General features: G+C 37.8%; 1 protein-coding gene across 1 annotated transcript in view; it reads left to right on the top strand.

Moving 5' to 3' along the window:
* The window catches only part of ANK2 (ankyrin 2), a 372,922-nt gene that overhangs the window by 245,693 nt on the left and 115,056 nt on the right, over positions 1-12,173 (top strand). Inside the window, exons 19-22 of the mRNA XM_042780930.1 lie at positions 189-287; positions 1,029-1,127; positions 6,878-6,976; positions 7,912-8,010. Coding sequence (XP_042636864.1) covers positions 189-287; positions 1,029-1,127; positions 6,878-6,976; positions 7,912-8,010 — 396 coding nt within the window. The remainder of the gene's footprint in view (positions 1-188; positions 288-1,028; positions 1,128-6,877; positions 6,977-7,911; positions 8,011-12,173) is intronic.

Genomic DNA, 12,173 nt, shown 5'->3' with positions numbered 1-12,173 from the left:
GAATCACTTTTACAGTGTGTCTTATCTGGAAAATCATGTTAACTTAGAGTGCTTGTCTTAAATATCAAAAATTGCAGTTTTTGGAAACAGGCTATGAGTTTTCCAGGACTATTTCAAGACACGATATTACAGATAATGGAATGTATTTCTTCTTCAAATGCATCTCTTTGCTTTCATTCTTTCTGTAGAGTGGACTCACATCCTTACACCTTGCAGCCCAGGAAGATAAAGTAAATGTTGCTGATATACTCACCAAGCATGGGGCTGACCAAGATGCTCATACAAAGGTAAAGCAAATTACTGTCAATATTGTGGCAGGTGCTGACTAAGAGTCTTCCCAGTAGGCTCTACTTATTGTCACCTCAGATCCAAGTCTCACCTCTTGTTTATTCTGTTCTGAAACTTAGCCTAATCATGACCATCTCCTGCTCACATCTGCAGTGGCTCTTCATTTCTTTCACAGTCAAGTCCAAATGGATAGCATGATGTTAGCACCCTCATGAAAAGACTCCAATTTTGCATGCTTAAGTCTAGCTTCCCTTATTCTTTCAGCTAGTCCAGATGACATGCTTTTCCTTCATACACTTGCCCGCTTCTGTGCCCTTGGACCTGAAAGTCCCTTCCCTTCTCTGTGTCATTGAATTCTTACATATACTTCAAGCCCAGCTTAGCTACATCCATCACACATCTTCTCTTGGTTGTCCTATCAGAGTCAGTCTCTCTTTCAGATCATATTGTTTGTGCCTTCCTCTGTTCTTTGTCAGATTAAGTTACAGACATGTCTCATCATGCTTGCTGATTGTCTCATCATGCTTGCTGATATTAAGTTCCTCATGGTTAAAGATCTGCTTATATTCATATTTGTATCGACATAATGCATATATTACATGCCAAATAATATTTGGACTGTCAAATTGAATTTCTACCTATTCTGTCTCCCTCTCCTCTTGAGTGTTAGCCACCAAAATGTTAAAGTTTCTGCCTTATTTATTTGTGTATGAGATTTGTTGTTGTTGTTATTATTACAGCTTGGTTACACTCCTTTAATTGTGGCCTGTCATTATGGAAATGTGAAAATGGTCAACTTTCTTCTGAAGCAGGGAGCAGATGTCAATGCAAAAACCAAGGTAAAATATATGTACTTATTTTCACTTTTTATAAGCAAAATGTTTCAGTTGTCTATATACTTCACCAGCTCATCGTATCTACAAGTTGTGTTTCTATTATTTGTTATTTTGAGTTGTTCTAAAATTATTTCTAAAAAGGGATGAAGTTTTGTAATTATTTGAGACTTCTCATTCCAATAACCCTTGATAGGCAGGAACCTTACCTTCAGACCACTTATATTATAATATTAAAGTAACTGGCTTAGACTTCACAATTTACTGCAGTATACAGGTGCCACTCCTCGGAAGGAAGGTTGGGCAATCCTACTTCCATAGTGATACTGCCTCGGAAACCCAAGGAGGGGTCGCTATGAGTCGGGGCCGACTCGACGGCACATAACAACAACAACAACAATACAGTAGATGCCTGCTTGAATATCTTAATGTTCTGGCAGACTCCCTTTGCATTGTTTCAAGACCTTGGTACCCCATTCCCCTAATATCTGCCCTCCTTGAGGAAATACAGACAGACCATTTAGACTGCATGCCTTTCATTTTTAATGAACTCTGTCACATTGGGAATGTTACATAGTCATACTCAGTGAGATAATAATGTGTAAAGACTGGGCTGGAAGTACTCAAGTATAATGCATAGTTTACTTAATCCCAACTATTTTTCCCAATGGCATCTGAAGGGTCCTATTCTGCAAAGAAAGGTCAGAACATAACGTTGCACTTTAACGCACTCAACTTGGTCCAGAGAGTAAGGGACATATATAATGTAGCTACAGCTAAGATGCATAATGAGTCTCTGGGTGGTGCATATGGCTATTGACTGAAAGGTTGGCAGTTCGAGTCCACCCAGAGGCACTTGAAAGAAAAGCGTGGTGATCTCTTTCTAAAGCAATCAGCTACGAAAAACCCTATGGAACATAGTTCTACTTTGACACATACATAGGGGGTCACCAGGAATTAGAATTGACTTAGGGACAACTGATTTGGTTTACTCTGCATAGTGTAGTGCCTGAGGCACTTGACTGCTAAATAGAAGGCTGGTGGTTCAAACCCATCAGCCACTCTTTGGAAAGAATGTTGGGCAATCTACTTCCATAGTGATACTGCCTTGGAAACCCAAGGAGGGGTCCCTGTGAGTCGGGTCCAACTCGACAGCACATAGCCATCACAACAACATGCATAATATAACTGGGAGTTCAAGGTTAGTTGGTCCAAATAAAGGCATTTATTTCCATGTATGTATTTTTTAAATTTATACATCAGGAATCCCTAATTCCAGCTGTGTGAATGGACTCAAGTAAATTAGTACAAGCAACATTTGGAAGTATTCAAAGTCATTGTTCAAGATGTTACTAAATAGAAGAAATTCTGTAAATTAGTCTTTCTTTGTCCTCTTAAGAGAAGCAGAAACAAAATCATTTGCATACACAATCATATGTATTGTTGTTGTTGTTATGTGCCGTCGAGTCAGCCCTGACTCATAGCGACCCCTCCTTGGGTTTCCGAGGCAGTATCACTACGGGAGTAGGATTGCCCAAACTTCCTTCCGAGGAGTAGCTGGTGGGTTTGAACCGCCAGCCTTCTGGTTAGCAGTCAAGTGCCTTAGCCACTATGCTACCAGAGCTCCCTATCATATGTATTAGCTAATTTAAAATTAAAGTTATTTTCAAACTCTAAATGCTATTAACATTTTTGATTTAAACATCTAATATGACTCTAGAAACAATTACTGCTGCCTAGTTTCTGCACCTGATCGTGATGATGGTGCAGTAACCAGTTCTGTTGTGCTCGAGGTCACTGTGAGTCAGAGGCTGACTTGTTGGCAATTAACAGCAACAACAAAGTTTCTACCCATTTCTTGAATTCTTTTGACATTTATTTTGAGACATTTAAATGCTTTAATATAAATTCCTAGGTATTAGCTCTTAACTCCATTTTTGCTGAGTCGGCTTACACATAATATTTAAGAAAGACATCCTTGTTGGAATCTGACTGCCTTTTTTTCACACCTAACAGGGCGTGAAAAAGCTTACTGTATTTTTTTGTTTGTTAAGTGTTTGATTTTTGAAATTTCTGTAATATTTAAACAAATACAGTAGGCCCTCCATAGCCACAGGTTCCACATCTGTGGATTTAGCCAATGGTAGATTGAAAATCTTCCAGGAAAGTCAAAACAAATAATAATAATAATAATTAAATGGTAAAAGCAAGCCACCAAAGGCTAAGAGGGATGTAAAGTGCTATCTACATAGCATTTCATTGTATTAGGTATTATAAGTAATCTGTTGTTATTGTTATGTGCCGTCGAGTCGGCCCCGACTCATAGCGACCCCTCCTTGGGTTTCCGAGGCAGTATCACTACGGAAGTAGGATTGCCCAACCTTCCTTCCGAGGAGTGGCTGGTGGGTTTGAACCGCCAGCCTTCTGGTTAGCAGTCAAGTGCTTTAGCCACTATGCTACCAGAGCTCCTATAAGTAATCTAGACATAATTAAAAGTATATGGGAGGATTTGTGTAGGTTATATGCAAATACTATGCCATTTTATTTGACTGCTAACCAGAAGGCTGGCAGTTCAAACCTACCAGCCACTCCTCAGAAGAAAGGTTGGGCTATCTACTTCCATAGTGATACCACCTTGTAAACCCAAGAAGGGGTCGCTATGAGTCAAATCTGACTTGACAGCAGTGAGTTTGGTTTGAACATCTTTGGATTTTGATATCCTAGTGGGTCCTGTAACCAATCTTCCATAGAATCAGAGGGATGATATATATTCTGTATATATATATATTAAGGAGCTGTGGTGGCATAATGGGTAAGGCATTTGGCTGCTAACTAGAAGGTCAGTGGTTCAAACCAACCAGCTGCTCCCCAGGAAGATGATGAGGCAATCTACTTCTGTAAATATTTACAGCCTTGGAAACCAAATGGGTGGGGGCGGGTTGCTATGATTCAGAATCGACTTGATGGCAGTGCTTTTTTTTTAGTATGTATCAAGGAATAATATCTGTTCATGAATGGACTCCTGGGATTTCATCCCATTTTAACATTTTAATTTAGTTTTGTTTTTCCCTTAAGTGAATTATGTAGTTTTACCACTGAATTTGGAACCAACATCTTCAGGGGAGTGGGTAAATACATACCTGAAAAGACAATCTTTTAATAAACTCTTCAGAATTTTTTTTACATGGAATGAAAACTAGAGAGAAAGAATTGATTTTTCTCTTCACATCTCATATGTAACCATAGTTACTGAAGAATTGCTTCTTTGCTTTGAAAACTTGAACATTCGTATTGCCTTTGCTCTTCCATATTCATGATTTGATATAAAGCTATGAAAAATTATCTTGTTTTATGGGAATATTAGTTGCTAAAAATTAGAATGAAACTGTCACACTTTATAAACCAGCTTTGGTTAATTATATGTTTAACTGGTGAAGAGGGTTTTGAATTATAGCATGTAAAATGAAATCTTCCTAATAAAATATACTACAAAGATCAAAGAGTTCTTTGTTGAGGAAAAATCTCCCACAATAATATCTGCTATCATCCTCAGCTTTACTGTTTTTTTTTAATGCCATGGACAAGTTATTTGATCTTCACCAAACTTAAAATATCAACCATGACCATTTTACGAATGAGATAAGTGGGAAAGATAGATTTGCTAATAGATGGTGGAAGAACAGGGTCTACAGCTTCTATTCAGGTGGACCTACGTTTGTGAGTTAAACTTCAACCAAAGTGTTTATGTAGATGCTATTGAAATGCTTCAGATTTTCTGGGTAAATATTCTCATATATCAGAAGCTTTGTATATAGGTTAGATTAAATTAGGGCTCAGGGTCATTTAAAAGCCCTGATGGCACAGGGTTAAGTGCTTGGCTATTAACCAAAGGAAAGACGTGGCATTCTGCTTATTTAGCCTTTACTGTGAGATAGTTCTACTCTGTCCAATAGGGTTCCTATAGGGTTGCTGAGTCTAACTAAACTCCATAGCAATGTTTTTTTTGTTTTTTTGTTTGCTTGTTTGTTTTAGGGAAAAGGTGGTCATTTTCTTGGCTAAAATGTCCATTGAAGTCGTAGTAAACTGTGATCTATTGAAGACAAGAATGTTACTTTGACATCATTAATTTATATAAGCACAATGCCTACTATTTAGCACATAGCATGTGGTTAGTAAATGCTTGCTGAGAGGATTAACTTGGCTGATACTGAAAATGTGAATTAAATATGGGTGGTAGAATATTGTAAACACAGTAGAAAGGAAGAACAGTCAAGTAAAGAAATGTCGCTTTGTTCTCTATGGACAAGAGACTTAACTGATCTGAGAGCAGAGTCCCTGCAATAGCTGTTTCTCAGGGTCTCCATAACTGATTTATATTTTCATGTTTCCCAAGGTCATTCCACTATAGGGAATTGTAGCAGACAGAAGACTTCCAGTATGACAGAAGTGTGGGTGTGCCACAGATTAAGGGACACTTAGACAGATAGGCTTTCACACCTATGGATCTCTTTCTGTGAAATAAAATAAACAATAAAATAAATAAGTGAAAGTAGAGACTCACGTAGCATTCTGTTCATATATGCAGATGTCTCATGTGGCCAGGACAAGAAAATATACATATAGGCCATATACATATGGGCAGTGATAATGGATAAAAGGGATATAAGGCAGATTTGAGTCCACCCCTAGCTGCCTCGGGCTAAAGGCTTAGCTATTTGGTTTTGAAAAATCAGCTATTGAAAACCTTATGGAGCACAATTCTACTCTGACATATGTGGGGTCGCCATGAGTTCAAACTGACTCAGCGTCACTAGTGTTATTAATGCCTTGTTGTACCTCCAAGCATTCCAGTGCAGTATTTTAAATTAATGTGAAGATGTAACCAACCCGTACCATACCTACCACCCCACTATAGTTCTTAGCAAGACTGCACACTAACCTTAACATAAATTGCTCAGAAATTGTGGATTACAAAGCTTTCATCTGCATGAATATTTGGACGAGAATGTTAAAAAGAACTTAGTATTTTAAAAACGTTTTCTAGTGAGGACAGGGAGCTCTGGTAGCATAGTGGCTAAGGCACTTGACTGCTAACCAGAAGGCTGGCTGTTCAAACCCACCAGCCACTCCTCGGAAGGAAGATGGGGCAATCTACTTCCATAGTGATACTGCCTCGGAAACCCAAGGAGGGGTCACTATGAGTCAGGTCCCACTTGACGGCACATAACAACAGTAACAGTGAGGACAAGTTAACTCAACTTCCAATGAAGTCTTCCATTCTCTAAGTTTTCTTTGACCAAAGCTGTTCTCTGAAAGGAATATAAGATGTAAACTTGCTTTCATCAACTACCTTAAAGCTAGCCTAACTTTTAATTATTAGGAAAGTCATGATGAGCAGGCAGTGGTGTGTGATGTCTGCAGTCTTCAATCAAAATAAGTTTATCCTTCCTTGTTGTGATCTCCTCTCAGCAGACATAAAAATAATGCTCATTGGTTAAAACATAACAAGAAGAAGAATTTGCAGTCACTTCATCTTGCTGTTGCATAAGCTAATGTCTTCTCTTTTATCAGAACATAAGGTGTGAGGGAGTATTTGCTGCTGAGAAATGGGTTGCTGGTAACATTAGGCTCCAAATAAACAATGAATCCTTGATGGTTTTGTTTAAATAAGACTGAGAAATTAAAAATGAATGCTAACCTACTTTCTCTTTTCCTCTGTCAATCCATGCTTGGCCCACTGCCACCGTTGTCCGCAGAACGGTTACACGCCTTTGCACCAGGCTGCCCAGCAGGGGCACACACACATCATTAATGTCCTGCTCCAGCACGGGGCCAAGCCCAATGCCACTACCACGGTAAGACAGACTAGGCTGCCCTCACTATACTTTCTTCTTCCTCCTCTCCTGCTCTGATAGCTTCTTGTCTGAGCTGAGTGTTAACATATCTTCCTTAAATAAGCTTCCAGATTCTAGAGAAGTCAAATTGCAAAAAAGCCTTTGGAGGAGTCAGAATGACTTCACTGGGAGTGTTTCCTAGGAAGGGAAAATGGACAGCCTGACTCAGGGGTCTCCTCTCTGGAGAGTAGGCTAGTTCTCTACTTGGGCTGCTTGAACGTGCTGGCCTTACAGCTGGCTCTCATATGTGAGCACAAGTTGACCCGTCCCTCTGGGCCTTCTTAAGGTAGCACAGTTTGAGATGCTGCTGGTTTAGACAAAGCTCATTGAAATGTGGAGCCATTGAAATGTAAACTAAGCACTGCAATTAAACAAAAGGGGATCCCCAGTGGCTCGGCTGGAGCCTGCATTGCTGGCTTTTGTTACTTGGCCACTTGGTGAGCTTCTGCACCAATGCAGCTAAATATATTACTGGGTTCCCTAAGGTCACATCCTACCTGTAGAAGATGCAGTGACTTCTGAGAGGAATAAATGCATCACTTACTTCGTGTTAGTTTTTGGAAGCGCCAACCTCAATTCAAGAGGCCCTTTGATTAACACAAAACAGTCTCTGTAGAGATATTTGACAACCTTAGGGTTAAAGTATCAAGTGCTTTTTATTAGAAAGAGCAGGCAGATGTAAGCTTGTTGTGTTACCATGGTGACCTGGGCTATAGTCTAAAGAAGTTACAAAGACAGATTTAGATGTAATGGTAAAAACTAGTGATTTTCCTAAGCTGTGCCTTGTTTTGGAAGGAAATGCTGGCTCATGCAGAGCAGCGGGTGATCTCATTGGCTCACATCACAGTCCTCCCTCTAGTTTCTCACTCTCTTTCTCTCTTTCACTCTCTTTTCAGAATGGCAACACTGCCCTGGCGATTGCTAAGCGTCTGGGCTACATCTCTGTGGTTGATACCCTGAAAGTTGTAACTGAGGAAGTCACCACCACCACCACGGTGAGTACAAGTCACTGATTAGCTTCTGCTCTGTTGTCCTGGTTTTCAATTCACATACTTTTTCACTTACAAAATGTTTTGAGCTTTTTGTTTTGAACTTCTTTTAATGGTTATATGCTAGAACATATATAGAAGCATGCAGATGTAAGTATATTTACCCACAATGAGTGCCGAGATTTTAGCTCTTTTAATCATCCTAAGTCCATATAAATGTGTGAGTGTAATTGAATATTTAGTTCTTTTTCTTGTGACTGACTTCATTTTTCTGGCTCCTCTGCCCTTTGCTTTAGTTGTGTGTGGCACCTACTGCTGGCAAAGTGGTAGAACACCCCACAGCAAACTTCTGGAAAGATCCTGGCTTCAGGGTCCCACGGGGGACCTTGATCCAATACTATACGCACTACTCCCATTGAGAACAGTTTATCCTACTCTTCTTATAATTTCTAATTATTATGTTTTACTCAGAAAGTGTGCTTTCCATGTTCTTCACAGGTGGAACTGTGCCTGTGTCATGAAAGAGTGCATATCTAATTTTTTTAACTGTTACTGTATTAAATGCGATTCTTAATTCTTTAGGAGAACAGTGATTATCACCAGCCTTTGCCAGAGAAGCTGTAGAAGAGTGAAGCTCATAGTAATGAGTTCAAATGCTCTTGCATGGTTTAGTTGGAGCACAGCTTGAAGGAGGCCTCCTAAAAGGGAGCTCATAACTTAAAGTGGAAATGCTATTGTATTTGCATTTATTTGTTTATTAACTTTTCACCTTGGATTCAAAGAACATAAGCTCTTTAATTTATCTTTGTAAAGTTGAAAAGTAGATCGATAGTGAAACATTAGATGTTCCCTTAGAGACAATAAGATCATAAATCCACAAAAAATTCAGAAGGAGGTTCTAGTGTACACCTCAAATTAGGGATAATGCATACAGAGTTTTAGAACACTTAGTTCTTTTGATAGATGTAAGGGAAAAGAAAGGAATTCTGTTCTTCTTGCCGACAGCAAGTCCCTGATGACACACCTTGTGGTAGATGGAATGCAACTGGTTTGATGTGAACTTTTAAATAGAGTGGGATATGATTTATTAATGAACTGTAAGACACAGATTGAATTTTCATGGCAGAGAATAGCACTGCTTATTTTCTCAAGCAGAATCATAAAACCTTTGGCCAATACACCACAATATTTTTAAAGACTTAAAATTTAGCTTAAAGAGATCTGGTGGCAGAGTGGATACGGCATTAGGCAGCTAACTAGAACGTCGGCAGTTCAAACCCACCAACCGCTCCGTAGAAGGAAGATGAGGAGATCTAATTCTGTAAAGATTTACAGCCTAGGAAACCTAATGGGGATTGCTATGACTTGGAATCAACTCAATGGCAGTGGGTTTAAAGTAGAGCTTGAATAAATTATATGGGAGAAAACACAGCTTGTCATTGTCCAGCACCAGACTTGTTTTGTTAATTGCTGGTGAGTTGATTCCAACTCATGGTGAGCCCATCATGCAGAGTAAGGCTGTGTACCATAAAGTTTTCAAGGCTGTGACCTTTGGAAGTAGATCACTAGGCCTGTGTTCTGGGAGCCTTTTGGGAGGGTTCAAACAGCCAGCCCTTCAGCTAGTAATCAAATGCTTTGTACCACCCAGGCACTCCACACTATACACTGATGAATCTTAATGGCCTTTTTGTATGTGTATGCTTTCATATACCCAGAAAATCTTCATATTAGAGGGCATGTCAATCTGTTTCACATCCTTGAAACCATGTGCACAACACAGAAATATAAAGCTGTTCATGGCACATGTCTGTCTTAAAAGTTGCTTTTGTCAACTCTATTACCTTTTCCATGCTTTGGGAATCATTTATGCACATTTTTATCAAGTTGCCAGTAGATGGCAAAGTTGCATCTTTTTGCTGTCTTGAGAATACTTTTCTTTCATTTATTTCATTAACTCATTCATTTGTTCAATATTTATCAGCTGGGTTCTGTGCCGAGTACTGAGGAGTTATCAGTGGCTGAAACATTATTCCTTCCACAAACAATTTACCATTTAATGGGATTTGAGAATGAAATTTATGTTTTTTTAAGAAAATAAATTGCTCATTAACAACAAAAAAACTATGTAACTTACACATCCAGTTTCAAGGAGATCAGGATCGTAAATTTACTCAGAGTGAATGAAATCACAATGAAACACAAAGATATATTTAAAAGAGGAATATTTAGATTTCTGATACTGTCTATAAACAAATACCTTCTCAGAAATGTAACTTAGGTCATCTCCCAGCACATCTAGTTCAAAACTCCTTAGAACAAAACTCCTTAGAACTTCTCTGAGCTTTTATTTGTTTCTGGGGACTATTGATCTCTACACTGCCCAGCTGAGCATTGCTCCAACAAAGACCACTGTACTTAAAATTCAAGTTTCTAAGTGAAGAGCCAACAAGTAAATATAAAACATTACAGCATTTCCACTTTCAGTTATGGCAATAAGGAATCGTAGTTCACTTTAACTACCAAGCACTCTTGTTTATTTCAATGGCTAGTTTCATTGACTACCTACGCTCAAATTCACATTATCTTTATTTTCTGTTCCTCTTAGAATTGGATACCTATCTTAGAACTGGGTTCTCTTATAATTATGAGATTTATTGATTCATAAAGTGGAGTATGGGGTATGAGCTGAAAGTATAAGCTTATCTTTGTCTATTATGTGAGTCATCTTCTAACTTCTAACTTTGTATTTCCTTTCTTTGGAAAAGATTTTCAATCTTGCTTTTGCACATAGTGATGTTATTTCTTGAGGACATTAAAAACAATAACTGATATATAGAAATTACAAATATCTCAGACATTAAGGGCAGATCTGGGATTGATATTTAAGTTTCAGATTCCAAAGCCCATGTTCTTAACCACTGTGATCTTGGTTGTGTTGAAGCTGTAGCACCAGATTGCTAAAAGTAGTTTAACGGAAATTATTGTGAAAGAAACGTTTTCACCTGATTTTCAACAATAAAACACAGGTTGTTCTTTCTTATTGACTTTTATGAAGTCATAATTCAACATAATTTCTTAAGTTTATATATTCACTAAAAGTAATTTGGAACTACTAACTGATGATGCCAAGTAGTGCAAGAGACAATTTAATAATTATGTAAATTAATAAAATTAAATTTAATGTTTTAATATTTAAATTTTGTAGTTGGCTTATGCAGCTAACATAATTTAACTTCAATTGGATTCATATGATGTTGATCAGACATAAGAGTTCTCTTTAATCAAAGAAAGTTTCCTTTGCTGTCCCTCCTTCCGGAATTCTTTACCCCGAAGTATGAATAAATTCATTGTGTAGAGAGAAAAGTATAGCAGCAGTTTGTAAAGGAAAGGTCACTGCTAAAGAAATTTCTGAAACATTTTGGAATCATAGCTTGTTTCCTTAACCTTTGCTTTTCTAACTTCATTTTGCAAAACCCAGCGGGGGAAGTGAGACAGTTGAACATTCTCTTGGGATTACAGTCACTTTATGTTTGCCGGAATGGACATCAGAGGGTGGGGACACACATTTGGCAGTAGAAGCCAACAAAATCAATCTTTAATGCTGCTTAGAAGAACTGTGAGATATGATAATCCCTTTACTTATTGATTAGTTGTGATCAATTTTTTTTTATTATTATTTGCAGTTATGTTGCATATAGTCATTTATTTGTAGAGCATAAAGCACTAAGATGTATAAAAATAAAAATGTTTATATTATCACTTAAACATTGGGGAATGATATAATAAATAGTTAAGAAAATGTACATATTCAAAGTCCTAAATGTTATCTGATGCCAAATCTTAATGGGAATCATAAGAGTGGCAATACAATAAATATTTATAAAGTCATTTGTGATGTTTTGAGGTGGAGCCAAGATTATTTTGCTTGATTTTGAACATAGATTCATTTACTAGAAAGCTAAATTGCCATTCTTGCACACACAACATCAATAATTATATGTGTATGTGTATATATATATGTATATATAAAATCTCAGAAGGAGGGTTGGGCAATCTACTTCCATAGAGATACTACCTCAGAAATTCAAGAAGGGGTCGCTATGAGTTGAAAATGACTTGATGGCAGTGAGTTTGATTATATATATATATATATATATATATACACACAC

The sequence above is a fragment of the Orycteropus afer genome, unplaced genomic scaffold (genome assembly GCF_000298275.1).
Source record: "Orycteropus afer afer isolate SDZICR_OR568_19922 unplaced genomic scaffold, OryAfe1.0 scaffold00071, whole genome shotgun sequence".
Taxonomy (NCBI): domain Eukaryota; kingdom Metazoa; phylum Chordata; class Mammalia; order Tubulidentata; family Orycteropodidae; genus Orycteropus; species Orycteropus afer.
The sequence above is the reverse complement of the archived record's forward strand: the minus strand, read 5'-3'. Positions and strand labels throughout refer to the sequence as shown.